Genomic DNA, 26565 nt, shown 5'->3' on the forward strand with positions numbered 1-26565 from the left:
CCTGTACAGCTACTGTATAACTAATACAGTTTTTACTGGGTTCATGTGAATTGTTATACTATAATTGCAGGAAAAAAAAGAGAACTTACTTGAACAGGGAACAAATGTTGAGTTAACATTCTTTATTAAACTAAAGAATTAAGTCTCACAAAAAAATTAATATCCATTATATGGGGGTCTTTTTGTTCTATTGGTTTAGCAGAATAAGATGACAGGTATACTTTAGAAGTAATATCTTTAGGAAAACAAAGGATTTTAAATAGAACTTTATGAGCCAAACACAAGGTACATGTTAATGTATGTTACACAATATTTATTTAGGCTCCATCTTGGCCACAGTTTGTTCACGTCACAGTGTTTGCAGATATTAGGACTGTGGCATTTTCAAACATCAAACCAGAGTCAGTGTCAAAACAGTCTGCTGTTGCATATCGTATTAGCACATAAATCTCTCAGGATAAGTCAAGGTGCTGCTGTGTTTTTTTACAGTATTAAAAAGATACATATAAATTCCTTCTATCAAAAGTAAACTAGTAAACTGTAGCAAAAAAAAAGAAAGTGTAGAGTAAAGAGGCAAAGGCCAGGCAGGCTCACAAATGAGTGCTGAATGTGACCTACGGGGCTCAGGTGCTGTGGCTTTTGGGGGCATTTTTGGTATGTTACAACACCAAAAATGCCAGCAGATTTAAGTACAGCTCTGGGTACAGATCTACAGATAGCATTCTAGAATTGCCAAACGAGAAGAATTTTAAACGATGTAATTCAGTATATTCCTAGATTTCCATTTTAAAAAGAGGAATGCAAATGATAACACTGCATCTGTGAGAGCTCCTTTTCTAGTTACAGAATTTACACAGTAATCAAGCTACGGTAACACTATGTGGGGCTTTTAATTCAAGATCTTAGAACTCAGTTGCTGAGGCTTTCTCATAGTAACAGGTCCAAAAGGAAATGCTCTGTAGGCAGGCAGCACTTGCCCCTCAGTTACCGGCAGTTTCTGTCTGCAGGGTCGGCACATGGTGCGCGATGACTGGACAGTTTGCCCACACTGTGACTTTCCTGCCCTCTACTCGGAATTCAAGAAGTAAGTTGGGATTTTTTTCTATTGCAGTATTCCAATGTTTCTTCATGTTTTAGCAGCTAATGGATCATTTGGTACTAAAAACATGTAATAGGGCTGGGCTGGGTGGAAGAATTCCCCTTACTTGGTAATTGCACGTTAGACTCTCAGAGAACTTTGCTTCAAAGTTGACCAAAATGATAGGATATGATAAAATAACTGGGCCAGGGATGCAGGGCTCCAACTGGAACAGTAATGAAGATGGATGGTGAGCTTGTGTAAGTTCTCAGCTCTGTCCAGGAAGAAGGCCTGAGATGGGGGGAGGGCAGGAACACAGACACACCAGCAATCACCAAAACCAACAAAGTGCACATAGAATTGGGTACAGACTAAGACAGCAAAAATGTCTTGTCCCTCATAATCACATGTGACAATGGGATAGCTCTGTTCCAGTATCAGCAAAACCTCCTTTGTTATATGTTTAAATGCAAACAGCAGCTTTCTTCATGTGGTTCTCAAATGCTGAAAATGTAGACAGAAGCAGCCATTGCTCTGACCTGCACTTGTTACAAGCACTGGTCAGAACTCTGGTCTAGGCTTTGTGCCTCAGGCCCAACTTCCTTTGAAAAATGGTAGAATTTGCTTTTGACCAGTTACCCTTCCTTTAAAACAGCCTGTTACAGACTGAAAATGTGTGTCCCATGTGTTCTGAAAGGATAAACATTGCTGATCTTAAGAAAATAAATGACTGCACAGAGTACCTCAAACTAGAAGACGAGGACCAGTAAATTCAGGTATGGCCTACAGCCTGTACTTCTTACTTAACAGGGTTCATTCTAGACAGCTCTGGAGTTTTTCCTAGTAAGGAATCTTACCTTAGAGCCTGGGTCAATGCCTCAGATAACTTGAGACCCAGTTTTATCACCTATTTGCCCTCAGGCATGCAAACATCAGTAGGTTTTGCTACTGCAACTTACCTGGTTGTTAAATTGTGCTTCAACTCAGTTTACCTCTATGACTACATTAACATCCCCAAACTGTTGTGGTTTGGAACATGTTCCTGAACACCAGGTGTGCTTGAGTAGCACAGAGAATAGTTTTAAGATCTCAGCATCATCCAAACTTCCCCAGCTCTTCCAGCACAGGTTTAAGTGTGGGGGGAGAGAGAGCAAGAGGGGCACTAACTGGAAGGAGCAAATCTAAAATGCAGGTTACATGATCTTGACTATTTAACAGAATCTATCCCAGGACAACAGCAAGTACTGGCCTGAAATACTCATCCTTCTAAGAATGAGAGCATGGCTCTGTCTATACCAAAGACTTAGATCCAGGACTTCAGTTGTTTTTTTTTTTAATGGTAACTGAAAATGAGTTAACAGTGTTCTTCAATAATGTTAGTAGTTTCAATAATTGCAATTTACTATTGCAAACACCTTATGTGAAAACTGAGCTGTACGTCACAGTAACGTACTCAAGTTCTTTTGGGGACTTTTTAGATTATTTTATTTTTCCTGATCTGCTATCACAGTATCTCAGAATATAATTAACCACCTCTGTTTATTTCCAGAACTGCTTGTGTTGGCTCGCAAGCAGCAAGGGAAGCTCTACCACTACATCACACATCTCTTCCCCAGGCCTATTAACAGCCATGTCACTTCTATTTTGTGATATTTGTAACTATTTAGCTTTTGATAAGTTTTGTACTTTGGTTTACTGTAGCAATAAAACTGATAATTATTACAAACAAAATCTGCATTTCATCTTCAAAGACAAACCACAGAGCCATCTTTGTAATATGAGTGGCAGGAACAAAAAACGCTTCCCCCTACTGTTTTCTTTTTCAGTATCTGTTCTGAACTGTTATGAATATTTTCAATTAAACATTTTTTACTCTTTAAATATTCCTTTCTGGTTTTGATTAAAGATATAACTTATTCAAGTACAGACTTTTGGAAGTAAATCCCTCATTGTTTTTCTGTGTCTCTAACTGAACAAAAAGGAAGTTGTAGGAAAAGAGGAGTGCCACATCATGTATGTAAAGGAAAACCAAAAGTGTGGAATAAAGGAGGGAAACAGGACAGAACACTCTATGAACTTAACCAAAGCTTTAAAATAATCCTGTGAAACATTTTATTGTAATTTTATATACTGCTTAATTTCTGTAATGTACAAATAAGCCATTTATGTATGGGAGTTTTTGCATCATGCACTATTTACAAGACTTCACCACATAATGTCAGGGGATTTATATTTAAAAAAAAAAAAGCAGTGAAGTCCTAGGAAGACTCAGCAGAAATGCCAGGTAACTGAGCATGACATTTTCAGCATGTTCATGCACCTGGTGTCGTTGCACAAGGAAGTTTAGCTTGTAACATGTACCATGTCAGGAGTAAGCACAGCAGGGTGAGAGCACAAGGGCTACAGCACCTCTATAAGAGGAGCATTTTCAACGCACTGGTTCTGCTTTCCCAGCAGCAGCACTGCATCTGTTTCATGTTTCTGGCAGAAGTTAGATATGCAAAGCTGTGTCCAAAGCAAGGTTTTACTCTAAATGCCTTGTTTTCTCTTTTCTCTTCCCTTCTTTTTTTGTTGTTTCTTCATTTTTCTCTCTTTTTGGCAGCTTGGAAGACTTCACCTTTTTTTGCTACAAACAGAAATACAGGCAGTTTAAAATCCAGCTGACAAAAGTTTAAGTCAAAATGTAGTCAAGTGTTAAGGAAAAAGCCACCTCTTTCCCTCCCCTTTCAGGTGTGAAGTTTCTAAATGCCATAGAGAGTACAGGCTACCATGTTCAGTCTTAAGGGTCCCCGTTTGGTGATACCTACAAAGGTCTTACTAGAATTGTCATCTGTAGGAAACACAGGCACAGGCCTGTAGTGGCTCCTTGCCACTGGCACTATCCTCATCAACACTTGAAATATTACTAAGTTTTGGAATTGGATGTAGAATTTTAGATTTAGAGTGATGTCTCACTTTAGTCCAACATAAGACAATGGATGGAAGTAACTTAGACTCTTCCACACTACCACCAGTTAAAATTTTAAAAGTTGAGAGATTGTATAATACTTCTATGATTTTTTTTTCTTAATTCATTAAGATCATGTTAGAAGTCACAGAAAGGTAACTAAGAACAGAAAGGTAACTAAAAACAAACCAAAAAGCCCCAACACTTCAGTGAGATTTTTTAATACTGAGGAAATTAAATCACCTTAATCATTGCATCACTGTCAACAGTGTCCTGCTCATCCTCATCAGACTGGATCTCTTCCACAGCCAAGTCTTCACTGAGCTCTAAGGCCGCTGCAGAGGCTGACTGCCTTTTGGATGCCTTGGCAGCACTGAGTGAGTATGGAGTCAGGTGTGCCTCTTTGTTGTAGGCACGTGTGAAAGCTGCTTTCACCTGGAAGGAAGGAAACTGAGCATCAGTTTAGGAACTGTACATTGTTAGCAACTTACTGAGAGATTCCACATCAACTTTCCTTTGGAAAGGCATGACCAAAGGTACACAGAAGATGACACTCTCAAAAGGACACAGAAAGCATTTAAGAACTGTATGGCAAAGGCTCCTTTTAAACAAGACCCACATAATCCTCAGTAAAGTGTGTATCTTCAGATGCTTGCTCAGGCCTACAACAGTTTCAGCAAAGTCACACCAGAGCCCCCTTCAGCAGCACTGTACACTTGCCAGACTAAGCAGCATATTCAGACTAGGGGAAAACACCTGATAGTAGTGTAGGTTTCGTTACCAGCAGGTTCTTCTCTTTCCATGAGCACCTGATCTTTTTCAGACCACAACTGCCTAGTTTGTAAAAGCAATTTGAGCTTAAGCTCTCCTTGTACCAGGTGAGAGGCCCAACCACTGGAGTGCAGTGGCTGGGTGCTGGAAGAGCAGCACACAAAGCACCCCAGGTCTGGCAGTTCTGTCTGACAGACTGGGAAGGTGTAAGCTGCCAGGCAGCCTCTGAAGGCAGTGCCTGCTCTGTAACACAGGCAGCTGTGTGTCCCTCCTCCTTTGCACGATGGTAAGACAGGCAGGGCTGTGCCTGAAGGACACAGACCTTACAGCCAGAGCCTCCTTGTAGAAAGGTACCAACTTTCCCTGTCCTTCCTGTGTTCTGCTTCTATACCCAAGACACAACTGACTCCTAGTAATCCTTTACACAAGGAACAAAAAGTGTAAGACTCCTGAGTGATGCACAGCCTGATTACCTTTTAGGACTTAGCCCTGAACTTAGTGGTATGTTTCACAGCTGATTCACAAAGCCTACTGTTAATTATGGTTAAGCTGGTCCACCAACTTCAGCCTTTCCAAAGCACATCCATACCATAGCAATTATTCTAGGATTTCTTTTTTTAAGATACAGAAGAAAACAAAGAAATTCACTGTTGAATTTTACCTTGGGATCCAGCTTTGAAAAAGGACTGGGTTTGCCTCCCCACGTGCTTATTTCCATGATATTTTCAACATCTTCTTTCATCAAGCAGTAGGAGTCCATAAATGTTATAGCTTGCTGTACACCATCTGCTCCAAAGTCTCTCAAGGGCTGGACAAGTGCATCCCGCAAATACGACAAGTATTCCATATTTACTGTCCTCTTACATGTCTGAGTTCTTTGTCAAATTGAAAATAAAGTATTGAGTAAGTAAATCTGTCCCAACCAGGAACACTGACTTCTAAAGACAAGAACAAATAGGTAAGGAGGCCCTCAGCAAATCAACAATCAGCTGCCTTAAGAGCCAACTGCAAGTTACAGTGTGCCATTCCTTTTGCCATACCTGCATTGGGGAATAACCAATGCAAGGTATTTGAACACCAGACAATCTGGGGAAACACATCTCTAACTCAGAAACAACTTCAGGGGAAAAAAGAAAAATGCAAGGTACTTGTGATTGACTTGTACAAATTAAGCACTGAGAGAAGTGTCACCAGTAACACATTCACAGAACACATGACTGTGTCACTTATTTGCACCAAGCACAGCAAGGAACTGATGGTAGGTAATGAGCTGCACAAGAAAGAACTGTATCAGAGGAATGCCAGTACTACCTGAGACTCATGTGCATTGCCAGTTCTTGAATGATACGATCGTGTTTGCCTGTGGATGAAAATTTCCCCAGCCAGCTGGGAAAGACAGGAAACTGGGACATGTAACCCCTCATCAGCTCCCCTGGGAGAACACTTGCATAAATAGCCTGAAAAAGTAACACACATGCCAAACTCAGATCACACTGGAAGTCTCATGGACACCATGACACACTGCCCTGCACTTCACTGTCCCCAGGGAAGAGGGGTGGTTGACACAGGGCCACAGTGGAAACAGTTTATTGTAAGAGAACTCTCTTAATTGCTTATTTCTGGTCAATCCCTCAATAGCTTCATCCCTTGTACCACCCTGTTTATTACCATGTTCTAAAATATCTGTGAAGTTATCTGGGTTTCAAAACTCAAAAGAAGAAAAACCAAAAAAAAAACCAACCCCAAAACACGGCCTTTTCTCATGTCCAGTTTAGAGTGCAAATAGCTGACTTCACACAGACAAGTGATCTCCAACACACAGACATGGTGAAGGAGAGCTTTCCAAAGAACACTGCAATCTACATCAAGTCAGCTCTGTTCCTAAGCATACAGCTCTTTGGAGCTGTACTGAACTAGATGACATCCAGAGGTGCCTTCCAACTTCACCTACAATCCATTCTCTGATGCCAGTCATAATCCTTTAAGCACAAGTCTTGTCAGTGTTTCAGTGAGCATTAAAAGAAGTACAGTGACCAAGTTTCAGTCCTCTGTTCTTTGAAAGAAATCCTACCCATGATCTAGCAGGCTTGTAACAGCACAAGTGATTCACACCATGTGCTTCTATGCTTTGTGACTGTCCCCCTTCTCCACATTTCAGAAGACTTTATTTCATGTTGCAGCATGGGCTCAACAATATGGATATAGGAAACTCTTCTGATCACCAGTGGAACAGAAAAAACTACATGAAGTACAAACTGTACAGATCATACAACTACACTGAAACACCAATTTCCACAGATCCACCTTTAACACTGGACATTCCCCCTGCCCCTTGAAGAACATAAAATGAGTGTTAAGTGCTCACCTGTGTTGGAAGAAGATTCCAGTTCTGCTTGCTACGAATCTGTCTGTCCACTATATCACCATCACATATACTATCAGCTGCTCTACTCAACAGCACCAAGTGCTTTTTTAAATTACCTCTGGGAAAAAAAAATGAAGTTGACTTTGTTACAAGGCAGAAATATCCAGATAGGTTTTAGCCTACTTTGACTCCCCAACACAAAAACCTATTACAGTTTAGGGTTTGGAGTAACTCACCCAGCAGCAGCTGGTTTCACATGCACATAGTTCTCTTGGACAAAGAGAGGTGCTAGTGAATAATCATGGAAGAAAAGATCTGATTTGTCTATAAGAGACATACGGGCAGCCTCCTCTCCAGTAGCAAAAACCTTCCGGACCACATCAAAGGGGCCCTAAATAAATGGCATTTCAAGAAGTCATCAGCTAGAAGGTCAACACAAAAAGTAAAACACAGCACAGTATCAACAAAATCAGTATCCAGAAGTATCTCCACTCATCAGTACAAGCTCCTCATTCAGTATTTCCACCCTAGAACTTTACCAGTTTTAAGAACTGTAATTTATTTTTGGTATTAAAAGAATTATCTCCTAAACAGAGAACAAAGGATGGGAAGTATGAGCTTCATAACTGCATCTTATGTAAGAGAAGAGTATATCAAAATTTATATTCAGTCCTGGATATACTACCCTTCAACTGTTTGTGCCAAATGTGATAGCTCTTGGCACCTAGGCTTTATTCAGTGTTTCAGTTCAAAAGATGCTTATAAAGCCAAGTGATTACATTAGAATATGACAGTATAAGCCAATCCAGTATTTGACACTTACCAGTTTGATGTCTTTCTTGGCTCTGCTGGCATCTGTTTTAGCCTCATCATAAGTCAGTGATTTGTCTTTTGCACACCACATATTAAGATTATGTAAAACCTAAAGAACAAAATTTACAATTTTCTAGCATAATAGAACTTAAATGGAAGACTACAGCAGTAACAGCTTGATCTTTATACATAAGAATACTGTTCAAATACTTTGAATTCAATGTACATAATCTGCTATTTGAATGGTCACTAATGCTGAATGGGTACTGACCTGTCTGATGTCCTGATTTGCTGCCAGGATTATCTCTTGCATAGCAGGTGGGGGAATTTTTAAACCTTCTTTAAATGCAATAGACATCATGGCACCCTGTAATCACAATTGAGAAACTGTCACTAGAGAATTCCTATGAGTTCTTGCCCCAGCAGAAAATACTGACATCTATGAAAGAACACTGCATATTTTTCTAAATTTTTAAAGCACATATAGCTAAAATTTTCTCTCATCATCATAAGCCATCATTTACCACTGGTGTAAAAAAGAGCACGTTTATTTATAAAAACCAATTTTGGATATATTCTTAAGGCAGACATCTAAAATCCAAAAGGCTTTGGGAAGAGCAACTCAGGCAATTAATTCTGAAAAGCAGTTACTCACTGAGATGAAGTGGTGTATCCAATTCTGAATAAACTGTGCCACATGAAAACTGAAGTTCCTGATGGCAATTCAGTGCAGCCCACACAGCCACAGCCCACTTACTTTGATCTGCTCCAGCCGAGGTCTCTGAAAACGAAGGTCCAAGCAGTAGTGCACCAAGGAGCGCATCTTGGGGTGGTTGCGATCGTTGCACATGCAAATGATGGGAACCTTCGTGTGCCGGATCAAAGCAATCAGCTCCTGCAATTTAAACACGTGACAATGCCATCAGATAACCTGCATCATGAGAACAATCAGAATGTCATACCAAGCAGCATTAGTCCCTGCCTTAAATCAGATCCTTGACAGCTGCCAAGTCCATAACACTCCTGCTGTAGTCACATTTCTACACAGTGCAAACCTGGCCCCTCATCAATGCTTTTCCATTTCCTGTTCTATTCAGCTGCAAGGGATCTGCTGCCTACCCGCTTCCATTCTCTACTTCCAGCAGTTATGTTTGGAACTGTCTTGAAGAAGCAATGAAGACCAATAGCCGAGAGCACAGCTGTCCACCTACAGAATTAGACTCATTTCTCCAAAGGCCAGTTTGACCTGGTTTATGCCCAGAGGGCACACACAGCTTTCTGGCTGCACCCTGCCACAAAGAATGAAAAGGCAGAAAGTAAAAAGATCAGCTCATCTCTGCTCCAAGAGGCTTCATCATTTTTAGGCTTACCAGAACAAACTTTGCTAGCTCTAGTGAAGGTGAAAATCAGTTCAGTTTCATTCCTACAATGAAAATACCTGCATCTAAACTAAAAATCTGTATGCCCTTTAGCACCAAAGTACTGCACGTGACTCTAGGAAATCCTCAGAAGCTAAAACTGGAGCTACTGAAGAGAACAAAGGGTCCTCCTGCCTATGCCACACATTAGTTACTCAGTGTAACTGCCTTTGCAAAAGAGCAACAGTCCCAGCCAGACTGTGAACCTCCCACTGCAGGGAGATGTCACCTTAGAGACACCTTAGGATAAATGTACCTGTTCTAAACTGCACACACTCAAGTTCAGCACTCCAGGCTTCTTCTACACAAATATCCTTTTCCCCCCATCTACCAAGGCACAACTCTTACACAAAGACAGGCTTCTAAAATGTGTCAGACTGTACTCTGCAGAGAGTTTGTTTATGGACCATGGGCTGAGGACAGAGTGGCTTGACTACCTTGTGCTATATATGGCACACACTCTTGGCAATGGCATTAGCTAGGAACTACAGTGGCTTCACCTGAATCCCTCCTCTGTCTTCATTGCCTGCCATACCATCCACTTCATCCATGATCAATACATGCTTCCCGCTAACTGATGAAGATGCACCTGGAAATGAATATGGATAAGAAAATGAGATGAGAACAAAGGAGTCTGCTCAGAGTTTTACCCAATGCTAAGTGAGGTAACACCATCCTAGGCTACTGAGGTGGTGGCTCTGCCACTTGATCACATGAATCTATGTTCACAGACCAGACTATAACTTCATGTTATTTTCTTAGAAACAAGTCCCATGGAACAGAGGAGCAACTGCACAGTTCTTCAGTAGTTTGTGCAGATTAACAACTCATTCTAGAAGTAGTAGGATTTAATTCTAAACTGAAGAAGAAACATAACAGCTTACTACATGAATCCATCCCTATTAGAGCCAAGCCCCTCCACCAGACAAGCAAGGTAAATTCCTAACATTGTTGTGCAATAAGGAAGCTCTGTCCTTCCTCTAAGCAGACTCTTAATAAAACAAAAATCTGCTTCAAGCAACAGACGTACCAGAACAGAAGTCTTTGATGCTGGTGTTGTTCAGTGACTCAGCAACCACTTCCTTCAGACTGTTCTTGCTGCGAGTGTCGCTGGCATTCAGCTCCACGTAGCTATACCCCAGCTCCTGGTCCAAACACAAACCACATAAAAAGTGAGAACACAGATCAGTGACAAATCATACAGTTTTAATTAATTTCTCCCCTTATACTCATTTTCTCTAGCAATTAAAAAAAACTTTTAACCATGTGTGGAACAGATAGGCCCAAAAAAGACATGTTTTGTTTTGTAGTGGAGTTTTTTGTTTTGTTTTTTGAATTGGTTGTTTGTTTCTTTTGGGTTTGATGGTTGGTTGGTTGTTAGGGTGTTTTTTGTTTGGTTAGTTTTAGTTTTGTTTTAATTGAGGGGGATGCAGAACCATTGGAGTCAGTGGCACATTTTTAATTTTGGAAGATTAACAGAACTGCCAGCAGGGATAGAAACAGAGCTGTGAGCCAAGGCTGGCTAAGCTCCATGGTATTTCCAGCTGCATAACAAAGAAACATACCACATGGCTCTGAAAGCTGCAGGAAAGAGACCAATAGGAAACACATGACTCCCCCAGCAGCACTAACACTCCTGTCAGTCCCTGACACAACTTAACCCAGCTGCTCCTTTATCAGCAAACTCTCCTGCCAGAGGCAGCCAGAACACAGCACTGAGCACACACAGCATTGGTCTGTTCTGCTGGCATTTCCTGTGGAGCACAGAGAAATGCTCTGTAGACTCCTGAGGCAGCTAAGAGCAAGCCAGGTTGGAAAACAGAAACAGAAAAGACCATGCTTTGAGGAAAAAAAGTGAGCTCAAGACAGCACATTCACCTTTCCTAGTCTAGCTCTAGGTGTGGCATCAACTTGTTGGCACAGAGCTCAAAGACATGCAGTGGGGGAAGGGAGAGAAAAGGATTAAAGATTCTCTATACAACAGATTTCTAAATTCAGATTTAGAAATGGACACATAGCCCTGTCAATTTCTCTCAACCTGAAGTAGCACTTCAATTTAGAAGAAATCTGGGAAATATCTCACTGTTAAGACATAAAAACCATGACCTTAGCCTTTCAAAAAGCTTGCCAGAATTGGACTCCCACTAAGTGCAAAATATTCTCCAACTTGCAGAACTAGTGCTAAATGCTCACAATTTTGGAAAACTGTTTCCTATTATTCAACATACTGTGGGGGATGTTTCCTCTCAATGTAACAGAAAGAAATGCAGACATCCATTGGTACCTTCTCACCTCAGACCTGATAAAGGTATCCAAACAGTCACATATTTTCACCTGTAACTCTGTTCTGAGCAGGTGCAACCTGGCTGAGAGCAGACCCTGTCATTCAGAGCACACCCACCTGCACACTGTACCTGTATCCAGATTCAGAATTAATATGTAACAAAAAAGTGTTGGGAACAACCATCACTATGAACTCACCTTACAAACCAAAGCAGCTGTAGTAGTTTTACCAACTCCAGGTGGACCAGAAAGTAATGCTGCTTTAAAGCCTGACCCATCATCTTTGCTTCCAGTTTTACTGGGTTTTGCTAAAAAAAAAAAAAAAAAAAATTAAAACAATTCAGGTTTTACCTAGGTATGTAATTATAAAACAAACTGCATGCTCCTAAACATATCAAGCATCATTGGAATTTTTCCTCATTTAAGGACCGAGAAGAACATCCAAAGATGCACACACAGCTTCATCCTAACTACTCAGGTAAAAGCAGCTTAAACCAGCTTGCAGATTACAACTCGCAGTGATTTTGAACTGAAAAATACCAAAATGTGCTATTAATGTAATACAACCATTTCAGCAATTTCCTCACAACCATATCATACACATAAAAAACCAAAAACATCACCAAACCCACACACCACCACAAACAAATTAAGCCAAACCTCAAACACGCCCCATACAAAATCCCACTATCTACTAGAGCTGAACTTAAACCCTCTTTTAAACACAGAAAAACCTGTCTATAGGATGACCACCTGTCTACTTGACACATGCCCTTCTTGCCAGAGGCAGGACCTGACAATTCATCCCTACAAAAGAGCAGCCCTTCAGACCTGTATCTTCACTGTTGGCCAGGCCTAACCTATTTCCCCTTGCTGAAGAAGAAAACAGTAGGTTCAACACAAGGCCATTTTTAGATACATCACAGTTGGATATTTTAGGGTTTTTGTAAAAATGAAAACTCAGACTTGGGGAAAAAAAAAATCTTTTAAGACACATTTTTCTTCTCTTTTTTCACGTGGGGAGGTGGGTAGTAAACGAACAACTACTTCACCTAAAAAACCTCAGGCTCAATTGCTGCTAAAAACACATCTGAGTGCAGCCTTATTCCCAATTTCTAGAGCTTCTCTGCTACCACCCAGGCCCTCAGTGGTCCAGGGAACCAAAGAGCATGATTACCATGAAAGAACACAGAAAATTAAGCAGGCCAGTCACCTTGTCCATCTTCCAAGGTGTTCTTGTGCCAGTTTCTGAGCCATCGGAGCAGTTTATTGGCACAGCTCTGCTCACCCTGCTGTCCAATAATTGCCTTAAGAGATACAGGCTTATATTTATCCACCCACAGCAATTTCTCTGTGCCATCTTCATTAACCTCAGAAACCAAGTTCCCCTTAGGTTTTGGGGCTTCTTTCTCCTCTACAGTCTGACGTTTGAAGTCCGTAAGTTTTCGAACAGCAGTGGTTTCCTTCTTGACAGATCTGATGGCTTCTCCTTTTTCAGGAGTAGACTTGTATTTTTTATTATTAGCTTCCCTTTTGTAGGGGCTAAAATTCCTTTTCCCAGCCTCAGCTTTCTCTGGTGTCTTTTTGGGTTTTGACTCCACTTTCTTTGCCTTAGGAAAATAAAAAATTAAAAAGAAATTAAAGGAAAAATACAGTAAATAAACAGCATATTTATTTTAACAATTACAGGGTGCTTAGAAAGTGACAAAGCTTATGTATTGATTAAAAAAACTTCAAGAGCAGATACAGAAATACTTTCTGAGAAATAAAGCACAGCTAAACACAACATCACCAGGTTCCACAGTACAACCCACAAAAAAGAGGTGGGAAGTGTTCTGTCATTCCAAAAGGAGTCCCCTAATTCACAAAGCCTGAGACATCCTACAATGCTAAACTGATGACTGTAAGGTTGGAACAAAAGGGTCAGACACCATTGAAACTCTTGCAAAACACTTGCAAAAGTTGCTCAACCCAAAACAATTCAAAGGGAGCATAAGTGATAGCTAATAAGTTCAGAGTTGCTTTTCCCTGGGTCACTAATGGTATCTTTGCATAAATAAGTCATGTCTGTAATGAATGCACCACACATTAGAGCTAACAGAGATTCTAATAACATTCTATCAGGCATTACAAGCTAAATTTAAATGTGCACAAAAACCTTGTTACCTCTTTTTTGGTATTGCCTGAAAAAAATCCCTTTAATATTTGTAGTTCAAGTACCACATAAAGAAAAGATCTGTTATGCATACAAATAGTTTACGTATTTCTGGGCCTGTCTGGGTACCATGTGGTATCAGTCACAATTACTTATTCCAGAGAATGAATGAATGAATACTCCTTGTTTCAACCCAATACCATCTAAGCAGATGCAATTACCTGCTCTGTCAGGTACCTAAAATGCAGAATAATGTCAGAGTGTGAAAATAATCTTTAGCTCCCAAGTTGAGTAATTTGTTTTCAGCACAAACAAAAAATTTTCACTTTTAACCTAAAAGGTCAAACTGATGATTGTTGTTACTGGAAGAGAAGACAAACTCCTTTCAATTAAAAACAAACTAAAGCAAAAAAAGCATACCTCTGTTTCAGCTGCCAGCTCGTATTTTGACTTTTTGCCTGGCATAGTTCGAATAAGATCAAACAGACCATCCTCATCAATAATTTTTGTTCCTAAAGCTGATGCCTGGAGCAAAAGAAAGAATTAAATGCGAAACTATGTTACATTAGGATTTCTGTAATTAATTTCAAAGTGTTTTCCAGTAAAAAAACTATGACTAGGAACACAACAAGAGTAGATATAGATATAGATATAGATATAGATATAGATATAGATATAGATATAGATATAGATATAGATATAGATATAGATATAGATATAGATATAGATATAGATATAGATATAGATATAGATATAGATATAGATATAGATATAGATATAGATATAGATATCTCTGTGTGTTGTATGTATGCACAGAAGTAAAAACAAAACAAAGCTGTAAGCCACTTGGCAACTTTTCATTTTAAAGATGCACTTTGTTGTGGCAGGGAAATTAACAGATAAGAGAGGAACAATTGAGCTGCACTTTGCCTCTGGCCAGGCAGGAGCCCACTCACCTTCTCACATTTGGCCTGGCCGCAGTCCCGGCCCATCACCAGGTAATTTGTCTTCTTGCTGACATTGCCGGTCACCTTTCCCCCGTAACGCTCAATCAGAGACTTGGCCTCATCCCTCTCAATACACTCCAGAACTCCCGTAATTACAAATGTCAGTCCCTCCAAGCAGTTCTCAGCTCCCTGAGCACCAGAGCATTGCAGAAAATGCCATTACTGATACAATTCACCCAAACAGCTCTTAACCATCAGCTATTTTAACCCTCTACCACATCAAGTGCCCTATGAAACTTTACTGATCAGACTATCATACCTAGGTAGGTAATAGTTCTAAAAGTTCCAATGGGAAAACCAACAAAACTCCACACATTGTTTACTTGACCATACTTGTAGCACTCTGTGCTTCAAGCATAGCATATGAATCAATTGAGTGAAAGCAATCTTCAACTTTAATACCAGTAACTATTTTTAGTGATCATGACTTCCTAAACCAAGTTCTGAGTACAAATTCTTTAGTACACTTCCTTACTTAGTCACTGCTTAGCATTACAATTTATGTTTTTCTAATACATTCTTCCTACTGGGAAAAAAATACCAGTCTTTAAACAGTTAAGTTGGTATTTTTTAAACTACTTACAGCAGTAGGTTTACCAAACACTCCACATCATATATAGAATCCTGCAGCCAAGCTTACCTGAGGTATCTCTTTGGAGCCCAGTGCTTTGGGACCCTCACGATTAAGGAAGCTTCGGTAAGCTTGGTAATTGTTTCGCTTCTTTTCAGAGTCCTCAGGACTTATAGACTGGGTCAGGAGAGGAAAAAAAACTAATATACATATTGCAGATATAAAAACAGCAAAACAAACCCAAGCTTCACAGCTTAAGACATTTTCATGCACCAAAGGAAAACCAAGTTCTAATGCTTGTTTTTAATCTATTAACATGCAATACTGAATCTCGTTCTCCTTTTGGTGCTTGTGTTGAGGTGTTTTTCCTTGTTCCTTTTAAAAATACTTCAAAAATGTGAGAGTTTAAAAAATATGTATCCATTGTTTATTGGCAGGTTTCTGTAGATTCATCTATTGCACATATACATGTTCACTCAACTCTTACATTGTCACTTTAAATTCACATCCTATTTGTGATCTACACTTATATAAAAGTAGAAATACTATGAAGTACACTTTAAGAGACACTTAAGCTTGTTGATCAGCAAACAACTGTTAAAAACTCACCTCAAAAGGAGGTGCAGGCTCTCCCTTCTAATTACAACTGCTATTCAATTGTCAAAATGGGGTACTTCATACTCTATGATTAAGAAGTACATTTTAATGTTGCCAGTAACTGCCAGTGCTCAACAAATACAGTTACTGAATCAGATATAAAACCCCAAATTCTATTCTTACATAGCATATCAATAATAAGAAAAAATAGGAGACTAGGGAGAGAAATATAACTACCTAAACAATGCCACCCATCATTTTAACTAACCATAGAACAGATCCTTAACTCACCACGTTGACATCAGTAAGTTTGCACTCACTAAGTGTCAGAATTCCTGCATTCTGCATTTTCCAGCCAAGTTAAACAAGAGAAAGCACAGAACTGATTTTGCAGTGTACCTGCACACCTTAATGGGCATTAGAGAACCTCAAGTCCTTCATCTGTTTAATTTACACTTTGTCAGATAATTTTTTCCACTTAGTTTTACAACTGCTGTAAGGAAGGAACTTACAGTCTTACCAGAATTCAAAATCTTAAAAGATGCTCAGGAGATTCAAAGCACCAAGTTACAACAGTGACACCTATAATAAATGAAAACTATTTTCCTGCAAACTCCACCAAGACATCTAAATTAATTTTGATAGCTCCTACCTCAGTTTTCTTGGGAGAAGCTTTCTCCTTCTTTGGTGTTGTCTTCTCTTCTTTCCCTGAAGCTGCTTTTCCTCTTGATAGTGAATTTTGAGCACCTCTTTCCTTTTCAGCAATCTCTTCTTTTCTACCATTAGATGATTGTGGGGGTAAACAAGAACCTTTCAACTGTTCAGATTTAGTTTGTGGCTTCGCAGAGTAATTCATGGCTGCACCAGCTGAGTCTGTTGCTTTCACTTGATAGGAGGCAGAGGGAGAAGAGTTCATATACAAAAATGTATCTCATTAATATTATAAATTAGTGCAATGCTTTTCAGTTTCTGTGTCCTACCTCTTTCTGACTGCCTGTACCCTGCTGCTGCATTAGGGCTGCTGTTGATGCTCTGTCCTGTTTGCTCTCCTTCTGTGTTTTTCCGAGCCTAAATAAACACACAATGCCAAAGTCAGGGATGTGTGTCCCAAGCTACCACAGGAACACAGCAACACTCTTCACTTAACTGGGACTAAAACTTAAATACCATCCCTACAGAGGCATCCAGCACACACTGTCTGATTAGGCAGGACACCCTTTACTGAGCAAAGAGAAGCCAGGAGGGAAGTATAAGAAGTGAGTATGCTGCTTCCATGAAAACATTTTCCTGCTGTTTTTAATGCATTTGTATGGAAGTCTCAAAACAAAGGTGTATAAATAAGAACACTCCCAGCAATGCAACTCCTAAAAGTGTAAGTTTAAAAAGAATTCAACCTTTTTCTTCTGTGGTGTTTCATCCAACATGGCCAGAGTTCTAGCAAATTCTTCATCATCATGCAGCTGTCTCTCCAGCTGAAAGGAAAAAAAAAAAAAAAGATTTTTAGGCTAATGCCAAACAAGTTCTAACTCTAGTGTATTTTTACAAAAACTCTTAAGTGAGCACATAGCTAGAAAAAGGGTGTCCTATCAGAGGCAAATAAATTTCTGGAAACTGAAGAATTACTTGTCTCCCCCAGAAAGCAAGACTAGTTAAATCTAGTGAGAAAAATTGACTTGTTGTACTAGAAACATTATTATGCCTGTATAAGCTATTTTCAAATGAGTTTTTCTTTCATATATATTATTGTTGTGTGCCCTTTTATTTTAAATAATAAAAACTTTGAAGGCTGCACCTCACAACAAACAGCCTGCAACAACATATAACCTGCTGGCTTTATCAAAAGCAGTCCCAAAAGACAAGTAGTAACAATGCCTGTTAAAAATTATAATATCTCCAGAATGAATGCTTTATTCTCATTTACTATTAGCAAAAAATATATATTAAAAAATTCTGTTTTGGAGGACTTAACTACTGCCCTTAGCCCTGCTCTTAGTGTCAGTTCTATTTACTTTAGGGAAGTAAATATACTTTAACTTTCTATTACTTATACAAGTGTTTTTCTCTGATGGAAGAACCAGTAAAAACAAACAGTGCACAACATCTGTGAGAGTTATTTATTAGTTGTAAAGAAACCTCACCAAAGTCAGTTTGGCTTCATTTTTATTTCACTTAACAACATAAACCTGACATCTGCAATGATAACTGATCCTTTGGTTACCTTTCCTGTGCAATATGGTACCTTGGGGAAAACCTTTTCTATTCATGAATAGTGTTCATTATTGCCAATAAATATTGACCATTGTTTCAACAAGAGAACAACAAAATTACTTTCATAATTGAAATCAACATGCCATGCTCTAAGAACCCAATGGATGACTTTATAAAACCAGTATGCCACAGGCATTGTTGGTATGAGTCCATACAGTGAAATCTACCTTCCCTGAGTACAGTGAGGAAGGGAAAGGGCAGAGAGCACCCAGTGCAAAGCAGACTGAGGCAGAGACACCCCTGATATAAAGTACTGGGGTGCACACAAACTCTGACTGTTATGGATAAGATCAGTTCAAATAAAGACATCACCTTATTTTTCCTGACAGATTGTTTAACTTTCTAGTAGGGTAAAGCTGGATTCACTCTCTCTCATCCTTACTTTCAGAGGTGCAGATTTGTCTGTACAATCTACTTATTTCAAACAATACTCAATATTACAAATATATGTGGGAAATCAAGTTTTCCCAAAAGCAAGTAAATATGTGTACCTTCCCCTCATAGTAGTACTGATTCAAATAGGAAAGTTTAAGACATGTAAGGGCCATTTACATTTTTCTCAACTATAAGAAAATTTAAAAGACATGTAAGACAGATCATGGATGGCAATGACTTTTAATTTTTTACTCCAGAGAATGAAAAAAAACGTAACACCATCAAAACATGAGGAAGCAGAAAGTGAATTCTGTGAAAGTGAAAGGCAGGATTATTAGAAGCAGATCAGCTGCACAGACAGAGAAAATATATTTTATCTCTATCCAGACTAAGTGATACATACTATTTACATAACTGAAATAATGCCTATAAAAATAACTGTGTGACCAGGCTTGCACATATTGATGAATTTTATTACATTTAGTTATAGCATACCTGAAAAGTCCATCTTAACTTCCTAAGGAAAACCAATTTTAAGTTAAACAAACTGCTCTTGATATAGAGCATTAAATTTGTAGAGCTTTTACCTCTGAATCTTCTTCAAGCTGCAGTTGCCTAGCAATGGCCTCATCATCTAGTGTGCTGTCTCTGCTCTGTGAAAGCTATATTAAAGAAAAAAAGACCAATTACTCAGTTACCCCATTACTGTGTCAATTATAATAATTTCATATGTATAGATTCCTTCTGTATGCTTCTAGAAAAGGACTGTGAATGAGACATGCAACATCAATTTCCAGCTCTCTAACCTAAACACTATTAAACAAGGCTATTTTCAAGGGATTTTGTTATTCAAAACAAGACCATGCTACAATATCAGTATCTCAACTCTTTAAACAATGCTGAAAATCTCTCATGCTATCACAGTTACCCCACTTGAAAAACACATCATAACAGCACCGGGAATTTTTAAGTTCCTCCATACTTTTACTTGGTGCTTTGTTATTCCATGAATATGTGCCCCATAAAGCTTGGGAAAACAACCTTCTCCCTCTCCTGGCCTGCCCTCCACCCTCAAATATAAGCTATCTCTTCCACTCACAACCTCAGAAAACTTAATGGATTTCAAGGAAAGTCACTTGAGAAGGGGCACTAAAGAAAATACTACCTTCAACTTTGTGCTATCTTATCAAACATGGAAACACTGCTCAAAACTTGTATTTGAGGACTTGACATGCACACACAGATGGATCATGAGAGCTCAACTTCTATGTGAGTGCCCATACTGAGTAACAGGAGGTAGGAGCAGCACTTCAGCATTTCTGAGCTGCAATCAGACACAAAAGCAGCCTAAAGGAACCTCACCAGTACTCACCTCTTTCCTTTTACTTGCTACCAGCTTCTTTTCGGAGCGTTGGACACTCCTTGTCCCAAAGAAATCAAGTGCAGAGGTGGGAGTCTGTTTCACTGGAGAGAGGGGCTTGCTTTTAGCTTGTGGTTTTACCTCCTCTTTTTTCACACTATTTGTTCCTGGACAACCAACCCCTGACGTCCCATTCTCCTTCGGTTTCAGGGAAATTCTTTTATTGGCAAAATCATCATCTTCATCTAAACACAAAGAGAATTCCATTACTTCTGGTACACAGAACTCAAGTTCTAATAACAGAACTGCCAAGAGAACTATTTTGGCACATTACATCACCTCAAATCCTAAAAAAATGCTACAGGCATTCAGAAGTTTTCTGAAAAAAAAAGGCTGAGTTGCACAACACATAGCATTTAACACCTTGAATAGCATAACTCGAGTCTGAACAGATTCAGTACTGAAATAACAACACAACATTGTTACTTGTGCTCACACATTACCTCTCAATTAGACAAGTTCACAAGAAATGCCTTCCCTTCTTAAATGAGGAAAATAAACAGAAGATCTAGATTAATGAAATTTGAACTCTCTCCTTAATTAATGTCAAATTGTACAGTACAACTCTTCCTTCACATTTTATGTGATGCACAAAGGCACATTTATTTTATTACTTTATAGTACTCATCAGCAAAGCAGCTAACATAGGCTTTGTAGACATGTATTCTCAAAAATCAATCTTACGTTACAAACCAAGGAAAAATATCAGAACATTTTCTGTACCAAAAAAAAGGAAAAAGGGATTCTTGAGTAAGCTTCCTAGTTATTCTTTAAGTATTGCTCATAGTTTATGAATATTTTAGCAAAAACATTTCAATGCCATTTTTTCACTTTTTCCAATTTAGAAAAAGTGAATTTCTCTACATCTCTGCACTTAAACACACCTCCTTCCAGTACAGTCAAAACCAACTAAAAGAAAAGCAACAATTTCACAGAACACAGAAATCAGACAAGGTCAGCAAGACAAAAATGGATTTTTCCGTTTGAAAGGAGGAGGAAAAGTGGCATACACAGTCTTAGTGAGAATTAGCCCACAGACCACTGAGCAAAATTTTAATCTCTCCTTTTCAGACTCTTCTCTAATAATCAAGACATGGTCTGCCCAGCAATGAAAAATAAAGAGGGTTTGATGGCTGTTCATTAATTCTGAACCCAAACTTTTCATCCAATCAATCAATCAATCAATCAATCAATCAACAAAAAATGAATACCAAGGACTTCAAAGAGTTTTATGTCATGTTGTGAAGTCTTACTGACAGTTCTACAAATGAAACCCTCTCACTGAGGCATACAAAACCCCCACATATTTCACTGCCACATGATTAGATTAATACAACAGCACAGAAGACAAACATTCCTGGACAAACTTCTACAAATGGTAAAAGCATCATCTTTGTGAATTCTTCTATAAACTCAAAGTGAGCAAATACATTGAAAGAAAATGCTCAAAATTAATACTAGACACTATAAAAGCGGCAGAAAGACTTGAGAGGAACAGAAACAGAGGCAGTTTTATTTGCATGCCTCTAACTGAAGTCTAGTTTTACTTTTCTCAAAATAGAGATGCTTTAGACACTCACCTCAACATATCATAAACACAGATTGTTCTAAACATCCTCCTTTCAACAGAACTTGAATTGACAGCATTATCACAAAAACGTGCTCATTTTCCAGCAACCCCTAATTTACGTCCCCACATTTCTTTTCATTCAAAAATTTGTTTTCTTACCACTTCCCTACTTGTCATCTCTTGTTTTTGTTTATATCTATCCCTAGTCTGTCACCTCTTATTTTTGATGTATTCTAGGCAAAGATGGAGGGAAACAATTGCTTTTTGTTTCACCTGTTCTCAACAGATGGCAGTGTTACGGAGTGTTTCAGGCATCAGCCAGAACTTGCTGCCACTGAGCACTTACTAGGCAGACTATAATGAGAACCAAGCAGGATTCCACCTATTGCTGGGAGAGCAAGTTCAGAAGGGAAAAAACTAACACAAAGATGCATCTCTAGAATGCCTAAAGACACAAATTTATCCAAGAGAAAGTGGCATTTCAGCCAAGTCAATTCACAAAGCATTATATGGAAGAGAAAATTCAATCCCAGGCCCTCAGGTGACAGCAGCAGGTTTTACACAAAGCTAAAAGCTTTACTATTCTCAACACAATTTATTTTCCCAATGCAGCAGTAAATGTCCTGCTGCCATTTAGCTCAATTTAACAAACTGACTATTCAGGGAGATTTGGACACTAGATGCTGTAGACTCCTGATATACAATAGTTTCAAGTCTGAATAGGAGATTACTTATTTCAAACAACTTCAAGAATATTTCTGGTTCTTTCAAATTTTTCAGTTTAACAAAAAAAAAAAAACATTTGCAGGAGTAAAATATACTGTTACTGTAAATCAGCAGTTAACGTAGAAGTAATTACATTTATTTAAGATTACACAAATCCTACTCTGACCCCCAGCTCCCAGCTTTTCTTAAACTAAGGACTGCTCAGTGCTAAAAAAGAGCTTTTACTTATCATTACTGTTATCAGAGGATCTGTGTGCAATATTGATTTTTTTCATTATTCCCTTATAACCATAAATAGCAATAAAACCCAACAGGATATTGCTTTCTCTTAAGTAGAAAGAAGTAGAGTAAATACAATTAGATTTTAATTTAAAAAATTATGCACTCAAGTCATTTAGGAAGACAGCACTACATATTATCAATAGTTAGAACTTGGCTTTAATTATGTTGTTCCAAGAAATGACAGGATTAGAAGCATTTATTGACTGCAAGCAGTGGCTGAAGACAGACAAGAGACTCACTTATGAACAAACACTGATAAATAAAAATAAAGAAAAATGAGAATGAGAAAATGGAAGTTGTCATTAGGAAACTAAACCAGCCTGATTCTATTAAAAGTGGGTTTCAAAAGAGGCTTTAGGGGACTGACACTCAGGCTACATTTTCATCCCAGGTTCAGGAAATCCATGAACACATCACAAATTCACCTGATCTCCAGGCACTCCCCTTAGTTCAGGTACTGATAAACACCAACTTCTTTAGCAAAACCTCAACACTGCTCCTCAAAACAAACTGCTCCCACACACCTGCTGCCACAGAAGTGAACAGCAAAGTTAATCAGCTGCACACTTCCAGTCTCCTTATAAGCATGAAGGCAACTTGATTTACAGCTCTGAAAGTGCCAAGACAGTGGTGATACTATTGCTGCTGCACTAATCAGGTCAATGGTGTTCAACACATGACCTGTAAAAGGAAAAGGATGTCTTCTTATTTATAAGAAGCAAGACAATAATTTGTGGAAAATACAAATGAAAATTTGGGTTTTAACTTGCAAAAATTGTAGATTAATTGCATTCTTATAGCAACTGCTGGGCAAACCTCAAGACAGCCTTACATGGGGGAATGGACTTCACTGAGAAACAGGAATCAATTTCAGCATCAACTAGATGACTTTTCTGTTGTAAAACCTTTCTAGAGCAGAACACAATTACTCCAAGAACAGTATTTCCTGTTTACATTGATCCATTTTTGTGTGCTATGAATGAAAAATGAAATAAAAATGAAAAAAATATCCTGAACATACACTATTTTTTCCCAGATCAGCTCAGGACTACAAACACAAGTAAAGACCATATATTCCAGTTGAGGCTTCTGGAAATCAAGTACATGTAGCAAAGGGCAAGCTAATCATGTGATCAATGGAACACACAGGCAGTGACCATCAGGAGATTGCTTTTAATTATTTTGTACACAAACACTACACATGAAGCTGGGATCTATTATGCCAGGCAATGCAGGAGGACAAACTTCCCTAGCAACAAACAACTGCCATCCTGGGGGTTTTAAGAGCTATTCCATGACGTTAAAGCACAGCTGGCTTTCATTTCATACACTGTTCCAGCAGCAGCACAATTATGTTAATAAACCAATGCCAGCAGGTCACTTGTAACTGCTTGTTATTCCTCCTTCCTACCCTCATCCTTTTTTAAAAGAGTTTCACCTGCTGATTACTGAACAACACCTGTGGTTGTTCCCTAACTGAGCCTAATAAAAATTATCTCAGCTGTTTTAAAAATAAATTTAGATCCTTTTAAAAGGCTTGGGTACAGGAATGACCTCAGCCAATCTAAAAAGGAAGCACTCTATTGCACACAGGGACAATGGCAACAAGCAGCACAGGACAAGCCCCAAGAACAATGTATTTTATTAATTTATTATTTCTGTACTGTTGAGTTGCTCATCACTAGAAAATGTAATTCCCTGGTTCCTATTCTACCTAGGATACAAAACATTTCAGGCAGGGACAGCCTGTTACTATGATGTCATAAAACCAACTCCAAATATAGGCAGGGCATGTACAGAGCATAACTAGTTTCTACTTATTATTAGGTATGTTGAATGGCATTTGTAGACTACTACATAAGGATTTCTGTATAGAGCTTAAGGACTACATCCTAAAATCATTACATCTATGTTACTTGTAAAAAATTATAATACTCTGGACATTTTTCAGTTTCAGTGACACCTCTTCTGCACAAGTACTTAAACAGTTCCTGTGCTACAGGACCTGCCATCTCCAGCAACAGGCATTACAGTCTAAGCTAAATGGAGGGTGCAGAAAATAAAGTCTGTCTACAGCCCTAGTATTGACTTTATTTACTTTACCTATGCATGGGTCAGCAGCCAACACTCTCAACACTTGGCAGGATTGAGTTTTGTACTCATCTTTTGCCTAAAGTAACTCTTTAAGGTTACCTTTAAGATAACCACTTCTCAAAAAAGCCAGCAAGTCTATTCCAACTCCACCCTTGCAACTCCTTCCAAAGAAAAGATGCTATGTGTGATTAGCAAAGTGCATTTTTTCTTTCTCCTCATTTAAAAAAGCTATTAGTTGCAACCTACATTTAAAAATCTAGATATTATGTCATTAAGTCATGTTAGATTTTTCATGCCATTTCTCAAAAAGCTAACTGATTTTAGATGTACTGCAAACATGCACTTTAAACCACAATTGTTAGCATTTGGCCTATATTGACATGTCAAGGTTCTGTGCTGTTATAAAAATATAAAGCTTACATTAATCATTTCACCTTTACACCCCTGAAACAAATTTACCTTTGGATTTTTCAGTTACAGACTTAGAAAGCTGCCTCTGCTTTATTTTTCACTTTGAGATAAAAAGGTTTAGGGATACAACACTGAAATGCAATTAACTAGCATGAGTTAAGACACTTGAGTGCCAAACTACACAGCCTTTGATATCCTTGGTCCAACACATACCAAATAAAATTGTTAGTCAAGTTTATATGCTTAGTTTGGGGCCACTAAAATACATAAGAAGGCTGAATATATTTAAACCAAGGTAAATTATCTTAATCTGCAAACCCATCAATTATAACAACTCCTTCCAAATGAAACACTTGCACTTGGCAAAAAGCAGCTCTGTGTGTAACCTCAGCAAGTAATTACAAGGGATCAGTCCACTAACTCATTCCAGCTTATTATTATTATTGAAACTTTTATTCACTTCAGCAAGTTACTTTCCTACAACAGCAGTTCACAAAAGCAGATCTGAATCCCACCATGCAATGAAATTTCCCGCTCTGGCTTAACTGCCTGAAGTCACCTGTGTGACAGGAATATTCAGTAATGCCATGTGAATCATTACAGAATGGGAAAAAAGGTAACTTTGAGTAATCCAGTCAAGTATAAATGTGCTAATTTTTTCCAGCTGCAGCTCAGGCAGCTCAGCTTACTGAGCCTCTCAGGACACTGTGCTCTGTTTTCAAACAAAATCAATCAGCATAGAAAAAAAATCCAAACATAAATCCTCTTTTTATATTTTGAACTAATCCAAGAGATTAACCAGTTAAGACCAGTTACTCTGGCAGCTCAATAAGGAGATCTGAAAGGGAGAAAGAAGGTCTCCAACATGGAGAATAGGAACAGGCAGAGGAAAACAGCAACATCTTGAGCTAACACAGCTACAGCTTAAAGACCTGCTACAGAGACTAAACTAAAATTAATTTTATTTCATGTTTGAAATACAGGTTGACAAGTAATTTTAATATCTTCTGATACATGAATCTTTTTTTTTAGTCAGAATAACACTTATTTCTTAGTATTGCTGTTATCCTAGTTTCTGTAGAAAGAAAAAAAGACCACTTCTATAAGAGAAAGATTATAATATTTCATGCACACCTCTGGTTTACAGCTACTCTCCTATTCAGGGAGTTAACTACTATCATACACTCACTATGTTCATACAACACTCAACTCTTAAGAGTTTGAGTACAAGAGCACATTTACCATTGCATGGCCCTTACTGCAGGTATTCTCAAACTTAACCAAATCAACTTTAAACAGGCTCACTCCTCAGTAACTTCTGCATTCTCCTCCACAACACCCATCCCTGCCTCTTCACAGGATTTCTGCCAGAACCCACTCTCGTTCCTCAAATGCATTTCAAAACTCCCTAAAG

General features: G+C 38.6%; 2 protein-coding genes across 4 annotated transcripts in view; one reads left to right on the plus strand and one right to left on the minus strand.

The window, feature by feature from the left end:
• The window catches only part of WDR19 (WD repeat domain 19), a 39536-nt gene extending 36577 nt beyond the window's left edge, over positions 1-2959 (plus strand). The window contains exons 35-37 of the mRNA XM_059470132.1: positions 1008-1084; positions 1734-1854; positions 2628-2959. Coding sequence (XP_059326115.1) covers positions 1008-1084; positions 1734-1848 — 192 coding nt within the window. The 3' untranslated portion in view covers positions 1849-1854; positions 2628-2959. The remainder of the gene's footprint in view (positions 1-1007; positions 1085-1733; positions 1855-2627) is intronic.
• Positions 2960-3166: 207 nt separating this feature from the next.
• RFC1 (replication factor C subunit 1) overlaps positions 3167-26565 on the minus strand; it is a 33597-nt gene continuing 10198 nt past the window's right edge. For all 3 annotated transcript variants that reach the window (XM_059470134.1, XM_059470136.1, XM_059470133.1), the window contains exons 5-25: positions 20021-20253; positions 19236-19310; positions 17400-17477; positions 16986-17073; positions 16658-16890; positions 15478-15585; positions 14787-14966; positions 14251-14355; positions 12889-13285; positions 11874-11983; positions 10423-10537; positions 9893-9981; positions 8732-8869; positions 8246-8341; positions 7985-8083; positions 7398-7552; positions 7162-7279; positions 6108-6253; positions 5458-5671; positions 4269-4460; positions 3167-3704 (exon numbers count right to left, since the gene is read on the minus strand). In XM_059470134.1, the coding sequence (XP_059326117.1) occupies positions 3603-3704; positions 4269-4460; positions 5458-5671; positions 6108-6253; positions 7162-7279; positions 7398-7552; positions 7985-8083; positions 8246-8341; positions 8732-8869; positions 9893-9981; positions 10423-10537; positions 11874-11983; positions 12889-13285; positions 14251-14355; positions 14787-14966; positions 15478-15585; positions 16658-16890; positions 16986-17073; positions 17400-17477; positions 19236-19310; positions 20021-20253 (3071 nt within the window). In that variant the 3' untranslated portion in view covers positions 3167-3602. The remainder of the gene's footprint in view (positions 3705-4268; positions 4461-5457; positions 5672-6107; positions 6254-7161; positions 7280-7397; positions 7553-7984; positions 8084-8245; positions 8342-8731; positions 8870-9892; positions 9982-10422; positions 10538-11873; positions 11984-12888; positions 13286-14250; positions 14356-14786; positions 14967-15477; positions 15586-16657; positions 16891-16985; positions 17074-17399; positions 17478-19235; positions 19311-20020; positions 20254-26565) is intronic.

This window comes from Ammospiza nelsoni, chromosome 4 (assembly GCF_027579445.1).
Source record: "Ammospiza nelsoni isolate bAmmNel1 chromosome 4, bAmmNel1.pri, whole genome shotgun sequence".
Lineage (NCBI taxonomy): Eukaryota > Metazoa > Chordata > Aves > Passeriformes > Passerellidae > Ammospiza > Ammospiza nelsoni.